The sequence below is a fragment of the Diorhabda sublineata genome, chromosome 7 (genome assembly GCF_026230105.1).
Source record: "Diorhabda sublineata isolate icDioSubl1.1 chromosome 7, icDioSubl1.1, whole genome shotgun sequence".
Taxonomy (NCBI): domain Eukaryota; kingdom Metazoa; phylum Arthropoda; class Insecta; order Coleoptera; family Chrysomelidae; genus Diorhabda; species Diorhabda sublineata.
The window spans coordinates 2,957,176-2,984,077 of record NC_079480.1 but is presented as its reverse complement, the minus strand read 5'-3'; the positions used below and the strand labels follow the sequence as shown (position 1 = coordinate 2,984,077).

The 26,902-nt window shown below is 33.1% G+C and overlaps 1 protein-coding gene across 2 annotated transcripts in view; it reads right to left on the bottom strand.

The window, feature by feature from the left end:
* Nucleotides 1–26,902, bottom strand: part of LOC130446923 (RNA-binding protein Pasilla) — a 79,467-nt gene that overhangs the window by 17,373 nt on the left and 35,192 nt on the right. The window contains exons 4-7 of one of the 2 annotated variants that reach the window (XM_056783449.1): nt 23,903–24,049; nt 14,799–15,143; nt 13,359–13,636; nt 7,418–7,517 (exon numbers count right to left, since the gene is read on the bottom strand). In XM_056783449.1, the coding sequence (XP_056639427.1) occupies nt 7,418–7,517; nt 13,359–13,636; nt 14,799–15,143; nt 23,903–24,049 (870 nt within the window). The remainder of the gene's footprint in view (nt 1–7,417; nt 7,518–13,358; nt 13,637–14,798; nt 15,144–23,902; nt 24,050–26,902) is intronic. The other variant, XM_056783450.1, reaches the window with a different exon arrangement.

Sequence of the window (26,902 nt, the reverse complement as noted above, 5' to 3'; positions counted from 1 at the left end):
AAACACACCCAAGAAAAACGACTGTTACTGTATATTATGGGAAATTTATGAGAAAATCAAAATTAGCCGACCCCATATGCAAAAACATTATTTTCTTTCGCCAAAACAAATAGCAAGGAACTTTGATTTGATGTTACATCGAATACACGGAATACAAGGAACGAAATATCAAATAAAACAGGAAAAAAATAATCGAAGAAAGACGAGATAGTATTTTGAGGTTAGAACGACGTTGAATCACTATCAAAAGAAACTATTTTGATAAATAGACCATTGTTTCGTAGTAAATTGGACAATAAGTATATTATGTACCACACGGTATGATAGATAACTATTTTTCCTTGTTATCGGTCTCTAAACTCACGTAACTACCTTTTCACTATACCATATGATAGTTCAGGTTCTCCTAATCCCCTAATATGTGTTTCACGCAGGCCTTTTAGGCCCATAGCATGGTATGGTGATTCCCTTCCATTCTTTCCTATTTTTGCTTTGATTTTCCAGTTCTGCATTCCTGCATCACCTCTGCGTACCATCTTTTCCTTGGTCTTTCTTGTTCCTCGTTGTTCTATATCCATTTTTGTTGATCTAAAATCTGAAATTTTCTGTCTGTGACCCAGAGACTCTATTTTTTGGATCTTATCTACATCTTCCTCTCTTCTACATCTCCAATAGATTCCATTTGTTCTCCTCAACCATAAATCTACTAATTCTTTTGGTCTTATTATTGTTTTGTATAGATGTAGCTTCGCCTTTTTGGAGTTTTTTTGGGGAACTTCACCGTCATTCTTGACATCCACCCCAAGATATACATAACTTTGAACTTGTTCTAAGCTCATCGTCTTTTCTTCGTTCAGTTGTATTAACAAACTTATTATTGCTCTTTTCCTTTGTGGTGTTGTAATTTGTCAAAATGACAAAACATCTAGAAGGACTACCGTGGCATTTTCAGCTGTTACTAGTGAATAAACAATATATAGACACAGCAGAGGTGGAGAAAGGTACACAGCTCTGTCTTTCATGATCTGTTCAATTCCTTTCTTCCAGGTCCTCGAGGGTCTTTCTCGTCTTCTTCTACATTCAGTTGATACAACAATGCTTTCTTCTGCTCCATCCTCATCACATGTCCGTACCGGAGCAATTGTTTAGTTTGTATTCTCTTCGAAGTCGTGTAAACTCGGCCTGTTCTGGATATCCCGCACGATCTTCTCGAATAGTCCATTTCCACAGCCTCTATTACTGTCTCCTGTCTATTATGACATCGGTACGTGACACCTGTCAAACCAGGGTAATTATCTTTTAATTTTTTGAGGTATATACTGCGAAAGTTACGCGGAATTCGATGATATTGATCACCTACTACATCCAGTATTTAGTCCGGATCTTGCACCGTCAGAGTACTAAGGAGATGTAAAAGATTTCAAAGAGCGTTGGGTTAAAATTACAGAATAATACGATAGGGGATATTTATGAGACACCCTCTACTATTTAAAAGGTAAATATGCGAATCCATACTAATTACAAACGCTGTATAATAAGATGAACTGATCGATGATTGTGTCGGAATGGAAAAATATTTCGTTTAACAAGTAAATAAATTCTAAAACAGCAGTTGAAAGTTTGAAGTTCAAAGGTCCCCCTCGTATACTAATCAAATTAAATACGATATTCTGAGAAATAAAACGAATTAATGAAAAATGATTGTTTAATATGTATATGCGATAACAATGAAATGAACATATTAAATTGTAATGAGATAACGCTAAATACAAAATAAAATATTTAAGAGTTTAACTTCCAACGAAAGGACGTAGATATCAAGAGCTACCAATTTTTGTCTATTAGACCGATTAGGTCGATAATGAATTTTTGAAACATAAAAAAATAAAAGTAGGATGAAACTTATTAGAAAATGAAGAGAATATATTGAAAATGAAAGGGAGAATGATTTACGGGTGATCTGAAGTCGGAAAGGGAACGGGGGGTGAGTTTTTAAGGGTAAAAAACGGTTTATCTGCATTTCCGGAAAAACTACGAGTCTTATGGAAAAAAGTCCAATAGCAAAGTTGTAGGTAAACAGAAAATCTACAACTTTTGTATTCTCACTTTTTTCACATAACCTCAACATTTATGGGAAAAATAAAAAAATCAAGTTTTCGTTTTTAATTTTTATCTTTTGTCTTATTTTTTTCGCGAAATTTTGTGAAAACTTACATTTTTATGTTCAAAATAGACTGTAATTTGTTTGATTTAAAATATTGATTTTTTTTAACGTTATTTTGGCATAATATCGAAAAAGCACCCTCCTTTTCGAACGAAAATTCTCCCGTCAAAATATTAGCTTTTTTAAAAAAGTCGGTGAGATTTTTGTTTGTTAAAATATCTATTTCTCGATGGTTTAAAAAAATATTACCATCACCGTGGTAGATTTTCTCAAAAACGGCTTAAAATAAAACGAAAAAAACTCGCTTCCGAAATTTTTTTTCAATCATTACGTAGAATTTTTAGTTATTTATTAAAATTTTTCCATTCTAATAACACGAAAATTATGAGATTCCTTGTTACATTGATGAAAATAAGTAGTTGGAGTCTAAATTTTTTTTGCCTTTTCTGAGAAAGCTTACCATGACGATGGTAAAATTTTTTTAAACCATCAGGAAATTGAGATTTCAACGAACCAAAGTCACAACTACTTTTTAAAAAAAGCTAAAATTTCGACGGGAGAATTTTCGTTCAAAATTTAGGGTATTTTTTTTTAATATTATGTCAAAATAACGTGAAAAAAATGAAAATTTTAAATCAAATAAATTACAGTATATATGGGACATAAAAAGGTAACTTTTCACAAAATTTCGTGAAAAAAAAATGTTTTTTGTAAAAGATAAAAATGAAAAACCAAAAATTCGGTTTTTTAATTTTTCACATAAATTTTGAGGTTATGTGAAAAAAGTGAGAATACAAAAGTTGTAGATCTTCTTATTATCTACAATTTTGCCATTCGACTTTTTTCCAAAAGACTCATAGTTTTACTGGAAATCTAGATAAACCGTTTTTTACTCTTAAAAACCCACCCCTTTTTGCATCCCAACCTCAGATCGCCCGTAAATAATTTCTTCTTCCATTTTTATTACATTCTCCTCCTTTTCCAATAAATTTCATCCTACTATTATTTTTTTTTTCACTTTTTATTATTTCTAAAGGCTTCTACCCTGGTTTATATCAATATTTATTTAATACGACTGGAATAAAAACAGAAATCGTTTTGTACAACGCAAGTTTAACTTTACACGCAAACAATAAAAAAAATCGTTGGAAATGTAAAAGAATGTTCTACAAATCTCAATATAAAAATTCTTATCCCTATTTAAGCACGTGGTACTTTGATTTTCAACCACGTATTTATATAGAACTTTTTTATTCAATTCCTTAATATAATTTCTAACCATCAAAAATGACATTTGACGTGCTTTTTTTAAATAATTCGTCTCAATGTAATATTTTTAATTCATCCCTGAGTTATAATTAAAATTGGCAACATAGAATATCATGAAATTTATAGGAAACTTCTCCCATAACTTAGTAATAATCCAAACTGTGTATATATTGAATTATAATTGAACGAATGAATGTTTATTTTCAAAATATAACTTTACATATTTTCATAGTTTGACTTATTATGAGTGTGAAGGTTTATACATGGCAATGTTGTGAAATTACGAGGAGAGGAGTACGTCGAGAGGTAACCATGACAACTTTGTTGAAAGAGGGGAGATTCAACATGGCTGACCTAGGCCAAAGCACGTCAATTTAATTTAATTCTGTTATTATTATTAATGAAATCATTTTACATTATGATTAATTATTGTCATAAATCATTATCAATCAATATCTTCTATTTAAATTTTGTAATACACGCAAATATTATCTTAACCTACTTATAAGAAACTGTCGTTTATTAGTAGTAGAAGTTACAGCGTTGCCAAGATTCATTATATTAATTTTTATTGTGAGATAGTAACGTAGTTATATTAAAAATTGAAATTACACAAAACTCGATTAAACCCTCAATTTCTAAATAAAAAAGATGATAGTAAACTTTTCCCTTCGTATAAATTTATTAAAAAACCTTTCAAAAATTTATATAACAGAAAATTTGACTAAATCACCAACTATAAAGATGCTAGTGAACATTGTTCTTCGTGTAAGTTTTTTGAAAACATTCACTTTCCACTATAAAACTTGAAATAATAGAAAATTTCTCTAAATTACAAATTTTGATACCATAAATGATGCCAGTGAACATTTTTCTTCGTGTGAAGTTTTCGAAAAACCATTTATAACTATAAAAATCGAATTAAGACAAATTTTATTGAGCAAATATCTTCGTAATAATTTATAGTTATAAATATCAAGAGTATTTTCAAAATTAAGGCCTTCAAATTCGAGTTTTACTAATTAGGATTAAAAAGTTATAAACATGACAATAATCGATTCGATGTAGACATGGCAGCACTGTAAACTGACGGTAGAGAGAGCTTTTCCAAATTGGCCAACCTTGGCAAACCAATTCTAATTTAATTCCGTTCATTTTATTAATAAAAGTGTTTCATACCAAACTGCAAAAATATAGTTATCATCCTAAACAACGATCAATTTCAATATATTTTATTTGATTTTTGTAATCGAGCAAATATTGTATAATCTCAAGAATCATCAGTTTTATTACTCGCAGAAGCTACGACGTTGCCAAGATTATTGTTGGATAGTTATTTTGTCCAAAACACGTTTCAATATTGAATAATGAGATAAATCAATTTTTTTACTAAGTTTAATCTACTCGGAAAAATTTTATTGAAATAAGATGAAGTGTTCCGATTATTTATCGTGTTACCTTTTTATTTGTAGATATAATTGTATGAAAACCTTGATCACATTACCAATAATTTTGAACTATGAAGAAAACAATTATTAAAATATTATTTTTTTTCATTATTATCAAGTAAATATGTCGGAAACAATCATAGGTATATTTTATAACCTAAAAAATTCATTTGCCATGTATGTTTTATTAAAAAAAATCGTCATAAATATCAAGTTACCATCATCTATATTAAATAATTAAATCTGGCAACACACCATAACTTAAATTTGTAAAATGACAAGAGAAATCCAATATGGCAGACCTAGACAAACGCATATTAATTTAATGTAAATATTTTTGTGTTAATTAAAAAAAATTGTTTTAAATTCCAAAATATCTTGTATTGGAATTTTTTATTTCACTCAAATATTAAACAAGAAATCATTATTTTTATTAATACGACGTTGCCAAGTTTTAATGCGTGACGAATAATTATTTAGTCCAAAAAATGTTTTAATATAAAATAATGATCTAATTAACTAATTAAATACGTAATTTTCGTTTAATCTGTGAAGATAATCTTTATTAAAATAATATGAAGATAAAGTTAATTTTTATATTTCAGATATAATAGTATCAAGAACTTTACTAATCTATCAATAATTCAAAAGAAACACTCAATTTTTTTCATTTTGTTTTTGAGTAAATGTGTAAAAACAATCATTACTATATTTTTTAACCATATTTCTTTGTTTTTAATATCAAACTCCAATCATCTCTGAAGTATAATTAAATTTGGCAACACAGCATAACATGAAATTTCTAGGAAAGATTTATTAAGACGGGTGAGATCCAATATGGCAGATCTAAATAAATGCACGTAAATTTAATTTTTTATCGATAGAAATACTTTACACTCCAAAGATTTAAGTATCAACCTAAATTCTATTTGAATTTTGTACTTCGTACACAACTTACTAAAAATCAATAGTTTTTAAAAAATTTACTGCGGTGCCAATTTTCACTACGTGATTTAGTCAAAAGAAAAAAAATGTAATGAGACTATCAAAAAGCATTTATCGAACCGATTCTTCATATCTACGATGTTTATACCCTCTTTATCTACGCCCTTGTTCATACATACAAATAACGCTGATGTGAAATAGTAGACTGTACCTTCTGACCTTCAAATGTACACCAAGCGTTTACATAAAGTACCGCTACGATCAAAATTTTTTAAGCTGTCGGGTTAAACATAACCTAAAAGTCGGATTCGAAATGCAATTTACGACTAACAGTTCAGCGTTGAATAATGTTGCATTAAAATATACCGTACAGATGAATTAAATAATTAATTATTTAGTAACAATGGTGTAATTTTATGAATATTATTAAACTTTATACTATATAAATATTTAGAAACAATAAAGTCGACTAATAGATGGCGTCATAGATCACTAATTTGTAGATGATACAGTTTTTTATAAATTAGGTTTAATTTTTGAGATAAAAAGATTAAAAAGTTTTTTTTTAAAGTATCAAGATTGTAGATGAGAAATTTTCTAAAATACGGATGAATCAAACACAAAATATTCGTGATTCGACTCGTGTTTGATATAAATGAAGATACAGGATACATTCCAAAAATTTTTTTCAGAAGTATTAATAATTGTGGAAGAGTTTAACTCATTTTGACGAAAGTATGGATGAATTAAATACATAAAAAAATGATCTCATGTAAATTATGAAAAATATTCGTGATTTGACTCGCGTTTGATATAAATGAAGATACAGGGACTATTCCAAAAGTTTTTTCAGATGTTTCAATAATTGTTGATGAGTTTAACTCATTTTAACAAAATTTTTTGAAGTATTGATGAATTAAATTGATCAAAAAAATGATGTTTATTAAATTTTGACAAATATTCGTGATTCCATTCGCGTTTGACTTAAATAATGATACAGGGACCATTCGAAAAGTTTTTTTCAGATGTATCAATAATAGTGGAAGAGTTTAACTCATTTTGAAGAAATTTTCTAAAGTATGGATGAATTAAATACATAAAAAAATGATTTCACGTAAATTATGAAAAATATTCGTGATTCGAGTCGCGTTTGAAGATACAGGGAACATCCTAAAAGTAGTAATTATAATGTTATTCAATATCATAACAAAAATTATGTAATTAGAGATTAAATATATCATTTTTAGTAATATTTGAGGTTAAATATGTGGAATAAATATTCCATTATCAAATTAATGATTAAACTAAATTGTAAAAAATTATTTTTGATTGAATTTTGATACAACACTTCCACGTTATATATAAATTATGAAAATGAACGAAATTACGTGAAAAAATTGTTTTTAGATAAACTTCAAGTTCAAGGTACTGTATTAGCGGCGTATAAAGGTCAGATGGTTATCCACATATAATGAAAAAAAATATATATATTCTCTCAGAATAATGATAAAAATCGAAAAAAAAAAAACAATAAGCCTTTTTGCCGGCTGTAAACAAGTAACAATTTATCTGAATAAATGTCTGTCGTTACCTAATCCTACGGAAATCACACCATTTTTGGCCAGAACGGCAAGTGCGGCACAAATCTCGACGATTTGGGCGTCGGCTAATCCGCTAGACCTCAACTGCATCTGAAACAAATTTTATAAAATCAATTGTCGATCCGATTACGTTGCAAGAGAGTTCAGACGAGAGCCGACCACGAATCTGAGCGCCGCAACCTTAATGCCGGTCCTACACTCTCGAGCGAGTACTCTAACTCCCGCCGAGCGCTTCCATGTTCACTCACGTTTGTACAGTTGCGGTTACGAACGTCGAGAGAATGGATAAATTAGAATTCGAATTTTTCGTAGATTGCAGCCAACGATTTTCTTCTTTTTTTCCTCAGTTCCTCAACTGGGAGAATTCAGTCTGTTCCGATAACCTAACCCAATCTTTCACTTTCATTGTTCTGTCATAGTGACACGAGTATTCCGCCCGGTGCTACCTGGACACCATACCACGATACCATTTGACGCGGGCACGGAAAACCGATACGGACGCTAGAGCAGGCGAGACACCTCGAGGCATACATGGGCGAGGCGAGAGCTACCCTGTACACTCTCGTACTCGGCATGTCTCGCAAAGGGTGTACAGCCACCATAAACATTAGTTTTCTACGGAGAAATCCTGTCAGAAGAAAATATTTGATGCGGATGGCAACAGACGTCAGACAGACGTGACCTTGGTTGATGGAACCAAGCCATGAAGGAAAATTAGTCAAATATTGGAGTGGATTTGACATTATTGTGCACAATAGGGACATTTTCACGCAAGATATTGGAAGATTTGCCTCTGTTGGATTCTAAAAAAGTAGAAATCATGGTAGTAAACGCAAAAAAATCAATGAACCACGAGTAATAGATTTTGTTTTCCTTGGTATTACATCACATAATAAGTCGTGTGACTGGCACAAATCCATGACGTTTATAAAGTACCAACTATCAAAAAACTATATGTCATTGCTTCATGATAAAACAAATACTGTAGAAGCTCAGCAATCACTTCAAAAGTCTTATCCGGACACTTTTCCATCGAGAAGAACCATTTTTTATTGGTTTGTTGAATCAAAACGTGGTCGTACAGATGGTGAACGTTCTGAAGTGGCTACTCCATAAAACATCAGAAAAGTTCAAAAATTGGTTATATCTAATCGTAAATTGAGATAGCTGAGGCCCTAAAGATATCAGAAGGCATGGAAATTTCACCATTAGGAAGCTTTTTCAAAGTGGGTGCCGCGTTTACTCGCAATCGATCAAAAACAACAACTTTTTAGTAATTCTGAGCAGTGTTTGGCCATGTTTAAACGTAAAAAAAAACAGATTTTTTGCGTCGATGTGACAATGGACGAAACATGGATCCATGGAACCGCGTTCAAAAACAACAATCAATTGAAAGAGTTGTCGCTTCATGTGCATGGAATATTTTTCATCGGCTATCTCCAATATGGAATGATAATCAATAGCGAATACTACATAGAGTTGTTGGATCGTTTGAATACAAAAATCGAGGAAAACCAGCTAAGAAACAACCACTGTTTCACCAAGACAATGCACCGATTCACAAGTAGTTGGTAATAATGATTAAATTGAACGAATTGCTTCCTCATCCACCGTATAGTCCAGATCTGGCCCCTAATGACTACTGGCTATTCCCTACATGTCAAAAAAATGCGCGCTGGTAAGAAAAAGAAAAAATGATTCTAAAAACACGGCATCGGGAAGTTAGAGAAGCGTTGGAATACTTTTATTGCACTTAAGGAAATTAAATTGATGAATAAAATCGATTATTGCCAAAACAAAAATGTGTTTTCTTTAGTTGATCACACGATTTATTGGACGATGTGTTAACAGTAATATTTTATCACGATATGGCCCTGGAATGTGATTGACAACTAGTTTAAATTTGAGAAATATGAAAAAAAAAGAAGTACTGGTGGTCAAAAAAAATTTCTTGCTGTAACATGAAGGCGGGTTCACACGGAGTCGTAAACTTGTTGGAGCGAACACGACCGGTTTAGTCGTGAAACACCCACCAAATGCGAAGTTTCTAGCGTATATTTGTTTCGATTTTTGTACGAGTGAAATAATAAAATTTACTACATTAACACGTTGAACCCTAGTGCGATCCATAGGCCTGCAACTGAACTTTTCCCACAACCCAGAGTAGTCCTATGGACCGCACGACATATTTTATTCCGAACCTCCTTCGCGGCCTAATGGACCGTATTTAAATACATTTTACAGTTAGGTTGGACCGTCCCTGGTCCTTGGAACATAAAACTACACTTGGTTCATTTGATTTTGTTTTAGTTTTCATATTTTATCATGTTTTCTTCGACATAATTCAAATAATAATTGATTACATTTGTGCTAGGCTTCACATTACCTGTACATATTTTAGTTGATTTTGTTTTTAAGGATATAAAAAACACGACGAAAACCATATAAATATAAAATGGAAAGATTGTTGTTACGATCTGAATTATTTATGTTTTTCGCAAAACACTGATTACAATAATGTCTTCTTCTTCTTCTTCTTATTTTAAGACTGTGTCTTGTGTTTTCAAAGAGGCAGCCTAAGTTGTGACTGCGAGGACCAGCTCTCATACCAGCGCTTTGGTGGTCTTCCAGGCGGTCTACTTGTATTGGGTCTCTCTTCCTTTGCGATTTTCGCCAGTCGATCGTCGTCCATTCTATTGACATGATCTCTCCATGCTCTTCTTCTAGTTCTGGCCCATCTCACTATATCCGGAACGTCACACATTCTTCTAATTTCATTGCTCCTTATTCTGTCTCTTAATGTTTTCCCTGTGATTGAGCGTAATGTCTTCATCTCGGTCGTTTTAAGAATCCGCTTAGTAGTTGTAGTCTCCGCCCTCGTTTCTATGGCGTATGTCATTACTGGTCTGACACAAGTTTTATATATCCGTGTTTTGCTTTCGATATTTAAAAATTTATTCCTCCATATCACGGTCCGAAGGAATCCTCATATCCTAGATGCTGCTGTTGTTTGCGTTTTGACTTCTTGTTTCAAGTTCCTATTGTTCGTGATGTTAACCCCTAAATATTTAAAAGACATAACCTGTTGTATACTTTTATTATAAATTGCCAGTTTGCATCTTCTTGGTTCTCTCGCTATTGTCAAGGATTGTGTCTTTTGTTTCGATATGATCATATTGAATTCTCCTGCAACTGTTTCGAATCTGTGTAGCAGTTTTTGCAGATTATCCTCATCTTCAGATATCACAACCGCGTCATCAGCGTAGCAAACTATCTTAAACTCATGTTTTCCCATTCTGTATCCTCTGCCTGCCGTTTTGACTTCTTTTATGATTTCGTCCATTATAATGTTGAAGAGTATTGGGCTGAGACTATCTCCTTGTCTGATCCCTGTTGATACTGGCATTTTACTGGAGAGTTCGTTGTTTACTCTTACAATAATGTGGTTTTCCAAAACGAACACTGTGCAATAAGTTATCACTTTTTTTTTACTGTACCCTACTCCCTCTCTTCTCACCTTTTGACTTATACCTACTTTTTTCACAAGACTATAGGTTTTTTTGGTTTTGGCGTGTCTTAATTACCGAGTGATATTGTCTGTTGTTTTATTGTTTTAAATTGATTTGTTTTGTAATTTTTAGATCTTGTGAAAATAATGTAATATTTAGTTAAGCCACCTTCAGCCACTATTGAAGCTTTAATTGAGCGGCTTGCTATCAAATGCAAGATTATACTGTCTCCTGCATTTGAAGACGGTGATTCCACACATGGAGATCACTTTTTCCTTTGCATCAGCTCCCACACATTTTTTATTGGGTTCATATCAGGATTATTACATGGTCAATTCAACATAGGGATATTTTCTTTGCCCCAAAAGAGCTTTAGCCGAGCAGTGTGACAGGGAGCTCCATCTTGCATAAAAGTGAATGGTTCCCCATTTGAAAACCAAATCATCACTTTGGAAGGACACAGTCAGGATGAAACTTTTCTCCACAACGACGACGCACATACAGAGCTTTATTGTACAAAATTTTCAATGTAGGTACTTACGTCACTGAAGCAGACCCGTCACAAATAGAAAAATATATAAATGTCCATCTTTCTTTGCTTTATTTAACTGAAAATGATAATGATGTATCATTTTTTTGATAAATTACAATATCTCACCGATCTTTAGTCCAAATCTTTGTCATTGCCATTGTATGGCTCACTTTAGGCGTTTTGTTTTCATTGCATCTGTAACTTCCTGTCTTCGAACAGTCTGCTCAAAAGAATTTATGCTAGTTTCCTGAGAGACCCGATAGATGGAACATTAGAGGGAGAGCACGGCAAAAGATTGGAGTAATAGAGATGACTGTATCATTTCACGCTCCTTGTGGCCGGTGCTACAGAAGAGGAAGACAACAGAACTGCTAGGCTATGGGAAAGCCTCGATCCGAAGGGTAGTACTAGTGATTACCGGTCACTGCACAGTAGGGTCTAAACTCAGGAAAATTGGTATCAGAACCGACGATCTCTGTGCAGAATGCAGTGAAGAGACAATAGAACACCTAATGTGTCGATGGACAGCATTGGCGTCGAAACGACTACAATGCATGGGATCTGAATCACTTCATTGCAAACTGGAGAAGCTTGGGAAGGGGGCAAAGACCAGGCAACGGAAGAGATAGGGAAGGGAAGTCAGCAAGGGCATCACAATGAGCCCAAAGTCTCCGAGTGGATATCGGCTGAAAAGTGGAGATCACCCTGTTAACCTAACCTAACCTAGAGTTGTGATTTTATCACCTTTGTGGTGGCGAATCTATTTTCTAGACAAATTGGAGTGGAAATTGGTTTTCTACCGCATCTTTTATTTCTTTTCGGGCTTATTTCTTACTCCGACTCAATTTTCTTTTTATGCGTCGTACACTAGTTTCGTAAGCTTTTAATCTTAGTTTGCAAATGTTTTCGCATTCACAAACGCCTTCACAACTTTTTTACTGAGCGATTGATCGCGTATTCTACCGATAATAAAAATATTGTTACAAACAATCACAGTCCATAAATCCACAGAAACACGTCCGTATCTTACGCGATTCCGATACAGGTTTGTACTTGTTTACGTTCATGTATCACTTCGTTAACACAGTGTTGCCATATTTTAAAAATAAATAGAAATAGGTAGTATATAACGAATCTTTTAAATTGAAATCAATAATAAAAGTTTAAATATGCAATTAAAGACTTTTAAAACATAAAATTATTATAAAAATACAGCGCGTCTAATAATTTGGCCGGTGACTGTATATTATTTAAGTGGCACCGAGAATATTTCGTTTTTTTATCCAATCACGGACCCACGCACGTTTTTTTTTTAAATTTTTCAAACGTTGTAAGTTTGTTGTTCGTTTCTTGTCGCGAAGCTTTTCAGACACTAATTCATGCGAACTGGAGTTCGTAAATTGTCGGTCGTGAAAATTAAGCGGTCGTTAGACATGCGCAGAACAAGTAGTAGTATTCTCGCGCAGTTTACGACTCCGTGTGAACCCGCCTTAAAGCTGAATAGCATATTGAAGTAGATTGAATAGACCGTGGCAGAATAATGATTGATTTTACAGAAAAATTATATACGCGGTCAGGTTAGGTTCTTATTGTACAACAAAAATACTATTTAATAATTTGTCGATTGAATCAAATAGTAAATACCATCTTTAGAAAACTGTGATTCAACCAGAAAATGAAATCAATATAAACAAAAAACACACATCATCAATTAATTTGCAAAAAAGGGTAGTTTTCACCCACAAACAGCAGGAAAACACACACGGTACACATATACTTCGAAACAATAATCAAAATTGTTTTGTCCCGTTAAAAAATAGAATATTACAAAACACATCAAATTAATTAATTAATAAAAACTAGAAACAAATAAAATAATAAAAAACTCACTTTGATATGATCCAGTAACTGCGCAGTAACGTTCGATATATTCTGTCCGGGAGCGGTCAAATTAAGATTGAGATTGAGGCCGCCGTTGAGTAAGAGACTTTGAGAAACTGCCGTTCCCAAACCGCCGTTGAGACTCGTTGCGGAAGCGTTGAAAGCGTTTCCCGGTTGTTGATTGGCGAATGGGGATCCGGTGGGATTGAAATTCGCTACCGGTCCGTTTATATCGGCATAAGACACGTTCAAACATGTACCGCTCTGAGGATCTTCGACTATTTTACCTAAGGCAATTTGCAGAATTTATGATATACGTTTAGTCGAAAAAAATTTGGAAATCAAAATCAAGTAGCGACCAGGCTTCAAACGCAGATGTTCCAAAGTGGAAGAAAATCAAAATAATCTATGCCGAGACTCAAAGGGAAATTTGTTTTCTGTAATTTTGAAGTTTGACAAATCAAACATGGAAATTGTCCCAAAAATTTATGCCATTCCAGAGGCATTACAACAGTTAACAAACTTTATTGCGAAACTTTATGCATGCGGTTGAAAATAAAGACGAAACCACTTTTACAACAAGGCGTTCGACACATATGCAAGTTGATTGAAATGTCAAGACAATTTCCAGAAGCAGTAAGTGACATCGTCGATAAAATTATAGAAGGAAATTTTTATTTTGCACACTCCGAAAGTGATTTAGTGGCAATGCTAATAGTCATGTCAGACGGCTAGCAGTCGTTCGAATTTAGAAGGCAAGGGCAAATACATGAAGGAAAGACAAACAAAAAAACGGATAAACAAACGAGGAAGACAAAGCAATGTAAGATAGATAAATAAATAAAGGAAAACGTAAGGAAAGCGATGTTGTCGGAATGTAAAAAATACTACGATGTATTGTTTGAAATTTTAAAACTAATTCATGTAGTGAGGCAAAAAATTCGACAGTAAAACGGATAAACAAAAAATGTAAAATTATAAAAGATAAACAAACTAGAAAAATGAGAAAAACGATGTTGTCAGATTGCAACAAAAATTTTTAACTGCAATTGTTTGTAAAACGGATAAACGAACAAGAAAAAGAATGCGATGTTGTCGGATTGTAAAAAAAATCCAAGAAACTATTGATTGCAATTATAAAAACTGGTCAGTGTCATTTGGCAAGAAAAATGTGAGAATGAAACTGATAAACAAACAAGAAAAAGTCAAAAACCAACTGATTTTCATCGTATGGTATGAAAACAAACAATAAAAAAACGATGTTGTAGGAATGTAACAAAAATCAAAATCCTTAAGATAATTAAAAGGTATTTGTCGCAAATCTAAAATTGATTACATTCAATTATTAAATAAAAGAAGCGTTGTTGACAAAACTTGAAAAAAATACTAAAATGTATGATAAAAATTATAAAACCGAATCGAGTCGTTTGACAAAAAAACAAAACTCACTTATTATCATCATGCAGGCCTGCTTATTCTGCTCCTTATCTCCAATAACTGTGATGCATCTTTCTTGTAAACTAATATCTTTGGATTTCTGAGATATCTGTACATAAGATCCGCTGGTTTCTTTAATCTGCTTGATGTAATTTCCCGCCTTGCCTATAATCATACCGGCCGTAGAATTCGGTACCAATATCTTAACTTGTCTCTCCCTTTCGTGCATCTTATTGTCGGTATCGACCAGCGTTTTCGTCAGATCCGGTTTCTCTTTGATTTTATTTATAATGAAATCGAGAACATTCGAAATAGCTTCGACGCTACCGGTTATCAAACATACTCGTTCTGTCGTACCTAGAACAAATAGGAGACGTTCTGATCAAACTTTCCTTACTACTCAAATGTGGACCTTTCACATAGAATATTTGAAAAGTTGTCAAACTTTTTTTATATACACTATAATCATATCCAGAAAGTTCGAAATCTCTAATACGACCCAAAACAAATAGAAAAACCTCATTAGAATTTGATTCTTTAACGACGACGTAAATAACTTATAAAAACTATACAAAGGAATGCTGCTTTGTAACCGGCGCATTCACCAAACTTTAAATTCTATTCACGTAATGTGATAGGACCGGCTTCACGGTCTGTGCAAGTGGAAAATTCCTAGTTTCATTTGAGAATCAACTTTTTTATAATTTTCCGTAAAAAAATTATAATGCAGACAAGAATTAGAATAAGAAAAAGTAAATATGAAAATAACAGGAAGGATATATTAATGGCAATGCTTAGACCTACGTTTTCTTCAGCTTTTGAGTCAGACCCATCTGGTTCATTCGCAGTTCGACGTCACCCAGCACGTCGATGTGCATTTACAGCCTGTTTTTCGCAGTTAGAAACATCGTAACTCATCTTAAAGTTCCAAGAAATCATCTGCTTCAGAAGCATCCTTCGACTTAAGTTGTTAAATTCCATGTCTATTCAACAGGATCGTTATCCCTACTAAGCAACTTCTTCTGCACAAGTCGGAAAGTTTTGACCCCCTGTTGGGGTCTTGAATGGAATGCTGATAATGCACATCACCAAATTTTTTATTGAGCTATAACCACCAAAAGTCGCAATAAGAATTTCTGTAGCTGCTAAGTCACATCTTTGAAATGTGTTGTTGTTGTTGCTTACTCCACGAGATCTAATTTTTTTGCATTATTGAGAGCGGAATGCATTTTTTTCAGCCATAAAGAAACTTGATTCATATCCACTGAAGACGTAGGTGATGGTAAAATGAAATTGTTGAAGTGAAGTTTTTTACTTTTACTGGTTTCAAAGTAGTTGGAATTTCTGGAACCGTTGGTGATATTCATACTGAACACACTGTTTACACCAACACTCACGATTACACTGTCTGATGCGCGTTTCGATAACCAAGTTATCGTCTTCAGAAACTGAAGCTTCATAATCTTTTATTTTTTAGTTTTTTATGTAGATGAATCTCACTTTGTTTTTTATGTGGTGAAATCATTGTTTTTGGTGGAATTCAACCATGCAAATTCAAAAACTTTTGTTCTAATATGGCGTTATTAAAAATTCGTTACCTATTTGAAACAAAGAAAACAGTTCTGGCCACAATATAATATGGATTTAATGGGAAACTCGAAGTGTATGGAAACGACGGCACGTGACGATTATTAATCCGTTAAGATTAGGATGCGCCAACTCGTGAAGAGGATATTTCCGGTAAACGAAAAGGTAGTTCGAGTACATAATACAATTCCTGATGGATTCATATTGGGGAAGCCGTAATTTATAAAATTCCATATAATCTAATAATGCACTCTTGCACTTGGTTGAAATTCTACCCCCAATATTGCCCGTTGTCGAATTAAAATGATAAATTCTTCATTCTTCAAACAAATCACGTGGTGAGGGTGTCAGCGGGCGGCTTAGATTAGGTGATTACAATTTAAAATATGTTTTACTGAAATAAATTGTTATTTTCATAATCGAAATCCCGATCTGCATAATATTAAGTAACGAGTTGTCTAATCTTCATGACAACCGCGATCAAGAGTTGGCACATTAGATGATACGTATAGCTGAATCCCTGGTACAAAAGTGCGACGGTTCGACGCTCGAGATGGGTCAAGGGTCGAAGGTCCTTCTGTATATAATTGCGTCTTGTATAATAATTTCATGTATCGATACGCTTTTTTATTATTTCGTGTTTCATTAACGATTTGATTTGTTGGTCAATGCAATAGCAACAAATGCAACGTCAACATCAGACCTTGACTCTAATCAACGACAATAAAAAATGTGTTCGAAGTTTACGTTTGATTCATCTTATACCAATTAAGTAACGTTTGAAATAACCTTGCGGATCGACATTCCGATTATTCGTTAGACAAAAACCTTGTAATCAATTTAAAAATAGTGTCATACATTGAAATATGATGTGTACATGTGCGCCGCTGCTCTACGAAAGCCTTCATTTATCAAAAGCCAATATAGTCCAGGCAATCAAGGTAAAAATGAAGTATTACCTCCGATTTCCATGAATTTGCATGAAAATTTGGAATCAAGTTTGACTTGCCCGTATTTTCAAAATCTACCCTTCGCCGATATGTACTTATCATTCTTGGCGGAGAAAACTACCCCTTAATGCAAAAAATCGTAAGTATAAGAATTCAATGTGTAAAAAAATGCTTTTAAGGTTTGAATCAAAGTTGTTTATTGCTTTAATATAGTATTTACAACTTTTCAACCCTGCTTGATGTATTTCATTCCTTATAAAGCACCCCCGTTTAATATTAAATTGAAAAAATATTATTTAATTACCTTGTGGTAGTTTATTTATATTAAATTGAATCTTTTTGTTTGTGTTTAACTCAAATATCTTGCGCCTCAAATCTTCAAACCTTATAAATCATCCCTTATTTCGAAAAAAATTGAAAAAAAAAACATTTATGCACGTATTTATTCTTTTTGATGATTTACCTATTTTAAATGGACATTTTTTATCTCTTTTAACTTGAATATTTTGTCCTTATAATTTGCAACTCCTATAAATCATCCCGTATTCCGGAAAAAATTGAAAAAAATATCAACAGACTTAGTTATACAATTTTTTTATATATTTATTTCAAATTGATTTTTTTTTAGTCTCTTTTAACTTGAATATTAGGTATTTAAAATTTTCAATTCCTATAAATTATCACTCATGACAAAAAAATGAAAAATTATTTGTATTTATAAGTACCTTAAAAATTATGTTAAATTTAAAAAGAAAATTTGATTTTATTTAGTTTTTTGGCCTTATCTCCATTAATTTTCAAGCAAATTAGTTGCTCAAAACGTAAATTTATAGAGAATTTTATAACTTATAAGTTATACATTTTTTTAGCTCTCAATTTTTAAAGGGCAACGTTCAAAGGGTTCGAAAATGGTATCAGTCATTAATTAGGGTACTTTTTCTAACGTTATAAGTCAGTTGTTTTAGAAGTTACAAAAAAATTCGAAAAAGCAAAAGAAAACAGTGACTTTTTGTTCCTAATCAATTTTTATGTATATCCTATAGTTTTTCAGAAATTTTGAAAAAAAGGAGATATATTTACAAATTTCCCAAACATTTTTCGACTTTTGACATAATTTATATCGAAATTATGCATTCTAAATCGTTCAAACTAAATCGATTTTATTTCTACTCTCATTTTAAAGGTTTTTAAAGTATTTTGAAAAATATTAGATGCAATTACTTCGAAAAGTTGACCGTTTTTCCTTTACTCCACGTTGAATTTTGTAAAATTTTCGTTCGATAAAAATAATAAACTTTCAATAAATCATAACTCCATTTGTATTATGTCTAGAGCAAATTTAAAAAAAAAATAAGATTCATTTTTGTTTCTTACACTTTTTTTTTGAAAAAATCAAAAGTATTTGAGTTATTCATGATTAAAAACGTGGTTTTTTTCACGAAAAATTCGAGTATTTATTCACGCATAAATAAAAAAATTATTGATTTTAAAAAAAATAACGCTTAGAACATTTTTGCTTAAAATTTAGTCCTCTATCAATTCCCGCGGTGATTTTCAACATAAATTCTGGTTGCCTGGACTAATAGAACATCATTTAAAAATATTATTACCAAATATAGCTGCTATCACAATCGATTTGGAATACTTTATAAAATGATTAATGAACGTTGACCTTAACTTCACTCCTAAAATACATTTAGTATCCAAGAGAACGTATTTATATTTGCTTTCCTTTGATTGTGTACATTATGTACTTATCAATATAATGGAAACCAATTTTGAATAAATCAAAGTCCTATTCGTATAAAATGAGATATTTTCAGGTAATCAAATGAAGTCTACATACTTTAGTTATGTTTTAGTAAAACAAAAAATCGTGTTTCTAAAATAAGGGCAAATATGCTCAAAATTCTCATTTATACAATGCGGTGCATTTGTATGGAATAAATTCAATTTTTAGCGTTATTATGTACAATGTGAAAAAAACGTGAAACGCGTGTCGATTTTTATTTTTATTAAATTCACAATTTACAGTATAAAAATATTATCATACCCTCTAAATTATGACGCACCCCCCATTTTAAATGAGAAACGGGGTTGCGTGGCACCTTGTTGGAAATGGATTTCGGTGCAATCAAATTAATTTTTAAGTTTTAAAATTTTGATCACAAGTCTAATCGAGGAATCTTTCAATCCACCTATTGGGAAAAACCTCGTTCAAATAATTACGAACTGTACGTGCAAAATGCGGCGGAGCTTCGACTTTTTGGTACTAAATCGATCTATCATCTCATTTGGATAATTAACATCAGAAAAAAAGTCTTTGTAATGTAGGAACTAACATGTTGACTCAAAAATCTCGATAAACCTCCCCATTTTAGGATATTCAGTGTGAGCCTCACACATCCAATTTTCTCTGCTCCAATATCTACAGTTCTGTTAGTTAATCGTTATGTTTAAATCAGTCACGATAAAGATACGGCCCGCGGGCCGCTTCCGGCCCCTTGGCCGTATCAGTAAGGCCCGCGATCGCAATGTGCCACAAAAAGAATAATTTTACAGCTTTTAGACTTCATTCGTTTCCTTTACGGATGTTTCAATTACTCTTACTTTCAAGTCTACGGATGTTTTTAAATAATTTCAAGGGCAGCGCATGCCTAGACAAGCGAGATAGAAAGACAGCATCGCCATCTCTTAGCAGCAAGCACGCGCTTCGAGTCTAGACTAGAACCTTCCTTAACCATATAAAACGAGTGCGTCGGCACGAAGTGAGTCAATTGAGTCGAGTAATCGAAGCGATACGATTGGAGAAGAATTTCAATTGTATTATGAAGAGTGATTGTTTCAAGCGCGTACGATATCCATAATCGTATCTATCTGAAGACATTTCAAGTAATTACGTCTGACTTGTTTCGACTTATTTTGAAAAGTTATTTGCTTCCAAAGTAAAAATACTTCGAACACCATTTGTTGTTGAACAATTTCACTCTTTTCATAACTAGCTACGTAAATAACTCTTTTGCATCCATAAGCTCGACAAATCAATAACTCTTCCACTGACATATACCGTGAAACCGGTCCTGTTGTATTATGTTAATAGAATTTAAAGTTTGGCGGATGCGCCGGGTAAAATTCCCGTATGGACCATTTATATTACGTTTTTTATACATATATGGAGGCAATTTGTTTATATTGTTTCTTTAAAATGTTTACAATATTTCGTGGCCGTTTTCATACAGTCAATTTCTATTTCTTTGTTTACGGTAAACTAGAGATTTCGTTTCGAACGTTCTAGACATGATTAAAGTGCGTAGTTTAGTGAATAGTGTAGTGTATTTATTGTTAGTGTATATAGTAAATTAGATACCGTCTAAATAAATACTTTCTGCACAAATCCGCAATATAAATCCCACGTCCCATCGTACAAAATAAATCTTTTGTTTTTCTACGATTTTGACATTTCAAGTAATTACGTCTGACTTGTTTCGACTTATTTTGAAAAGTTATTTGCTTCCAAAGTAAAAATACTTCGAACACCATTTGTTGTTGAACAATTTCACTCTTTTCATAACTAGCTACGTAAATAACTCTTTTGCATCCATAAGCTCGACAAATCAATAACTCTTCCACTGACATATACCGTGAAACCGGTTCTGTTGTATTATGTTAATAGAATTTAAAGTTTGGCGGATGCGCCGGGTGAAATTCCTGTATGGACCATTTATATTACGTTTTTTATACATATACGGCGGCAATTTGTTTATATTGTTTCTTTAAAATGTTTACAATATTTCGTGGCCGTTTTCATATAGTCAATTTCTATTTCTTTGTTTACGGTAAACTAGAGATTTCGTTTCGAACGTTCTAGACATGATTAAAGTGCGTAGTTTAGTGAATAGTGTAGTGTATTTATTGTTAGTGTATATAGTAAATAAGATACCGTCTAAATAAATACTTTCTGCACAAATCCACAATATAAATCCAACGTCCCATCGTACAAAAAAAAATCTTTTGTTTTTCTACGATTTTAAGGGCATTTAAAGATATAAATCGATGTGTCCAAGCATTTTTCAAAACATAAGTGAATTTAGCACAAACTTCCCATGTCACATTTTATTATTAACAAGTTGTTTATGAAATTTATCATTCACCATTAGTATTTGTGTAAATTAAATTAGCTCGAGGTATAATTTTAGACATTAATGATCTAGTTCGAAAATAATGTTGACAGTATAAAACGTGATTATGTGTTACATAATGAAGTACGTGATGTCATTTTTAAAAATATTTGGTAGGTACAACAAAGGTCGAAAGAATCACATTAATAAATAATTTAACGTTATTAATTTTTTTAATCGAATTTATTTAAATCTTCCCGTTTTTAAAGCTTCAACTAGAATTTTTCAACTAGAATCTTTTACGCACAGTTCTATCTATTAGAGAAAAATTCAAGCATTTTAAAATAAAACTCGTTGCGTTTGTAGAAATACATAATATACAATAATTACATTAAATGTTATCGGGGGATTACAAAATAAGTTTTTTTAAACTTTTTTGTATCGAAAAGTGGCGAGCCGAGTTTCTCCTTTTTCTATTTTTTCCATAGTTATCGCTTGTTGCCACATTTTCCCTTTTCGATCTCTTGATTCCACGTTTTCTTAGGTCTACTTCTATTCCGTTTGAAGCCTACTGCTGCAGATTACAAGGAACGACAACAGATTTTTTATTTGTAACTCTAGCTAAGTATTCAAACCGTTTTAACGTGTTGTTTTCTATCATCATCATCTATTGATTCAATTCTTAATCATTGTCACTTTCCTCCTTTTGTATTTCAAAGTGCGACAGTGCTACAAAGACAGGACAAAAGGGAATCACTCCAAAAAGTTGTTAAGGAACTCAATATAGGCGTTTCGACGACAAAATATTGGGAGAAGAATTGAGTCCATGATAAAAGTAAAGGCAATAGCTTTGCACAAAAAACTAGAAGCCGGAAGTGAGTTCGCATGAAGGCTGGAAAAGCTGGAAAACCCGTCATGGCGTCCGATTTGTTTCAATTTCTGGAGAAGATCCGCTGATGCTGAAACGCCCAAGAACTTTTCTCTCTATGAAGAAATTGTCGAACAATCAAAACTGTTACCTTTCCAAAATTATAAAATTGACGAGACAGGGTTCAACTATGTTTCCAAACAAAACACGCGCTCTATCAAACGATACCGTGGCAGGAACAAAACTTATAAAAAATGGGCTAACCATTGCTCCTTGCAGTAGCGCTGATGGACCACACAAGCTTCCCCTTTTCGTTATTGGTAAATTTAAGAAGCCTAGTAGATTCCAAATAAATTTACCTTCCTACCTTCTTTCCTGGTTAAATATTCCTGGTTTATCGACGAGTTCATCCATCTGTTGAAAAAAGTTCCCTGTTTCTGCTGTATTTCTGTTGTATAACGGACCATCACATCAATCTGAAGAGGAATTAGCGAAAGGGGACATAAAAGCTATCTTCTTACCACCAAATGTCACACCGCTTATCCAACCAATCGATCAGTTCAATTTTAGAAAAGTTACGAAGACGGTTTCAATGAAATCCTCATACAGCAAAGAAGCTATCTATAAAATTGCTGATTCGTGGGAGGAACTGAAACCTAACACTTTGCGAAAATATTGGCGTAAGCTTTGGCCGAAAGTTATAACTGAACTACAAAGCTTACAACAGCTTGTCCCTGCTAGTGAAGTTGAGGAATGGATTGCCCAATGTGACTGTAGAACAAGTGAGGAACTCAATGACCACCAGATGGTTACTACTGTTTTGCAAAATAATAGTGAAGAAACTGTGAACGAGGATTCGGATGGTGATAGTGACGAGCAACGACAAAATTGCCCTTCAGTACATAGAGCAAAATTCAACCTCAACACCCATGAACATTTTATGGATCAAGAAATGGAGGAATTTTGCAGCTAAGTCTAGAATGTCATTTGCTAAACAAAAATTTATAACCGACTTTATCTTCAGTCCCGAATGTGACGGATTAGAGAGGTTCTTCTGTACCAGCTATTTCATTTCCTCCTATGAATGAGTATCTTTGGAGTATGCGTACAATTGCACTACCACTGGAAACATTGTTGGCTGTTCCTTTGCAATGTTTATCAAATTTTTATGTGATACCTCCGCCCTTTAAGTGGTGTCACATTTTTGACTATTTTTTCTACGAATATGAAACTTCTAAAGGGGTTGATATTGACTTAAGCTTCACTATCAATCACTAAAATGAACCGTTATAGTGATTTCGTACTTTCAAAAACGTACTGCGTTGTTAATAAACAAAGAAATAATGATTGAATAAAAATAAAGCAAGTACAGTCTAGTATTAACAAGTTACAACTTGTTTAAATCGATGCGTAGTAATTTTCAAATATAAAACTGAAATTACTTATGACATACCCTCGTCTATATGATAAAATTATATCAAAAAAGATCTACAAACTTACGTTTTCCGGTATTTCTATTAAACTTGAGACTACGTCATGTATTTATTGAGCCGCACTCGTATATAAATATTGTTAAATAAATTTAACGCTTACCTGGGTAGAAGTCGTGCGATTTTGACATTTTAACTCTGGCTCCGGTTTCTTTTTGCAGCTGAGCAATAGTTTCGCCTCCTTTGCCGATGATTGCGCCGGCCGCCACGCTTGGTACCAATAATTTGAAGTGGAAAGTACCATCTCCTCCTTAAATAAAACATAATGACTCACCGAGGTGTAAATACAAGAAACATAATGTCAATATAAATTTATTATGATCGCATTCCGCATTTTTTTTATCGGAAATCAAATAGATGTAGCAATTACTTAATCTAGAATCGCTGTCAAACGTCAATATTTTTTACAGGAGCTCCAAAGTCTAGATGGGAAAACCGACACGTGAGATTTTTGAAAAAATGTGGAACTATTCCTCAAAATGAAAAAAACATTAATCTTGGTAAACAGCAGGGTGACTTTTGATGATGAAGCATCATCTCGAGCTGGTTTTCCGAATTCAATTGTGGTCGCACTTCGCTACAGGATGTATTCCGCGAAGGTAGTCCAAAATCGTCTGTTATGTTCGAAAGAATCAAAGAAGACGAATCCAACTCGAAAATGCGAGCTCTCACACATCAGTTCAAACAAAAACGTTTTTGAACAATCAAAACATCGAATTAAAGGGTTATCCGCCGTACAGTGCCTGTTAGGCACCCAATGGTTTCTTCTTATTCCAGAAGATCAAAAATAAATTGCGAGATCAACGTTTTTCTACACTATCACCATGTTTTGGAGGTACCTCAATCGTAATGGACAATTGGTTCGAAAGCATGCCAAAGTGTATTGATCTAAATGGAGAATATTTTGAAAAACAACAAAGCCATAGCCAATTATAATAATTTGTTTGTATTTTCCTCAAAATTTAAGTAGCAATCCTAGTATCGGGTTTTCCAATAAGAGGTGTTATTTTGATATCCAAATAACCAAATTGCAAAGCGGCTGCCCTATGTCCTCGATGCTTGAATCGATGCTGGACTGTTGGCGTAGACCTTATCTTTCACGTGGCCCCAAAGGAAAAAGTCGCAAGGAGTTAAATCACAAGATCTGGGTGGCCAATTGTGATCACCTCTTCGAGAGATAACACGGTCCGGAAATTTTTCCTGTAAAATATCGATGGTTTCGTTGCTTGTGTGGCACGTAGCGCCGTCTTGTTGAAATCAATATCATTCAATTCCGGCCATAAAAAATCATTAATCATCTCTCGATAGCGCAATCCATTTACCGTAACTGTTGCTCCAGCCTCATTTTCGAAAAAGTAAGGTCCAATGACACCGCCAGACCATAAACCGCACCAAACAGTCACGCGTTGAGGATGAAGAGGATTTTCAACAATAACTCTTGGGTTTTCCGAGCCACAGATTCGACAATTTTGTTTATTGACGTAACCACCAATTTCGATGAAATTCCGGATCATTTTCATGCATTTCAAGGACCCAATCAACAAAGACACGACGTTGTTGATGATCGGCCGGCTTGAGTTCTTGTGTTAACTGAACTTTATAGGCCTTAAGACTCAAGTCTTTATGCAAAATACGGTGTAATGACGTTTGTGGAATGGCTAATTCCAAAGAACGACGAGGAATGGACAAACCTGGGTTTTCTTCAACACTTTGGGCTACAGCAGCAATATTCTCAGTTGTTCTTGAGCGACGTGTACGGGTTTTATTCTTCACATCACTAATTTGTCCCAACAGCTCAAATTTTTCCACCAATTTCTGTATTGCGGTCCGAGAAGGTGCTTCACGTCGACCCAAAAATGTTTTAGTTTTACGAACCGTCTCTGCCAAACTTTCACCATTTTTATATTGAATTTTAATAATTTCAATGGCTTGTTGAAGCGTGTATCGTTCCACTTTCATTAATGGCGTAGTTTCTACTTGTCAAATGTCAAAAAATGACAGCTTCAAAATTGACATTTACCGAAATAGCGCGCTGTTCAAAATAACACCTCTTATTGGAAAACCCTTTATTTGAGAGCACTAGCAACAGACTGGCAGAAGACATCAATAGTACCAGTTATCATAAAAGGTGATATTGAAGACTAAAATAATTACCGAGGAATAACTATTTAGTAAAGGGATGGAAATGATGGAAAAAATATTGGAAAACAAGATCCGAGAGCGGATTTTTAATGGGAAGAAGCTCTCAAGATCATTTAGTTAATATAAAACAGAAAAAGCAACACAAAAATAAATTGTACGCGGTCTTCTTAGACTTAAGCTTAAGTCCATTACTAATCATTATATTCATTGATGTGATAATGAAGAGATGTTTTACGTAAAAAATATGTGTGGGACAATCGCAACTATAAAGAGTTAACATCAATGATGGAGCATTTGCAGATGATGTTATACTCATAGCAAAGAACGAAAAAGAGTTTTACAAGAAAACATTGAAGCGTTAAACACAAGAATAATAGACATGGAAATGAAAATAAACAAGAATAAAAAGCAATGGTGAGCTCCATCACGAAAGTCGAATTTTTCGTCGAATGAAGAATTTAACTAATACACAAACAAATCTTTCCATAAAATGAATTTCTTGGAAATGATATCAATTCTCAATCTTATTTCTTTATATGGAAAATTTGCAATTCGTCAATAACTTTTCATTTCACAAGTTAACTGTCTCTCTCTCTCTCGAATGAAAATTCATAATTTCAATAGACTCGGTGGTCTCGAACTCTCTTGTTCAATTCCATTTGACAACAAAGAAAAAATTGTCATAATGACAAGAAATTTCGAAAATGGGAAGTAAAACAAATGACCCTAGCAACGATCATATTCGTATTATTCATTAAATAGGAGGCGGTCCAGTCCAACAATTACAACGATCAAAATGATTTCGGGCGTTTTGTGCTAGAAGAACTGAAGAAGAAAACTTTAAACTTGAGAAAGACAATTCTTCAACTACTTACATGCGAAGTTCGAATCTTCTAGTTAAACTTTTTCTGGCCAAAAAATGAGAAAATATAACAAAAATGACCATAAAATGGAGAGGGGT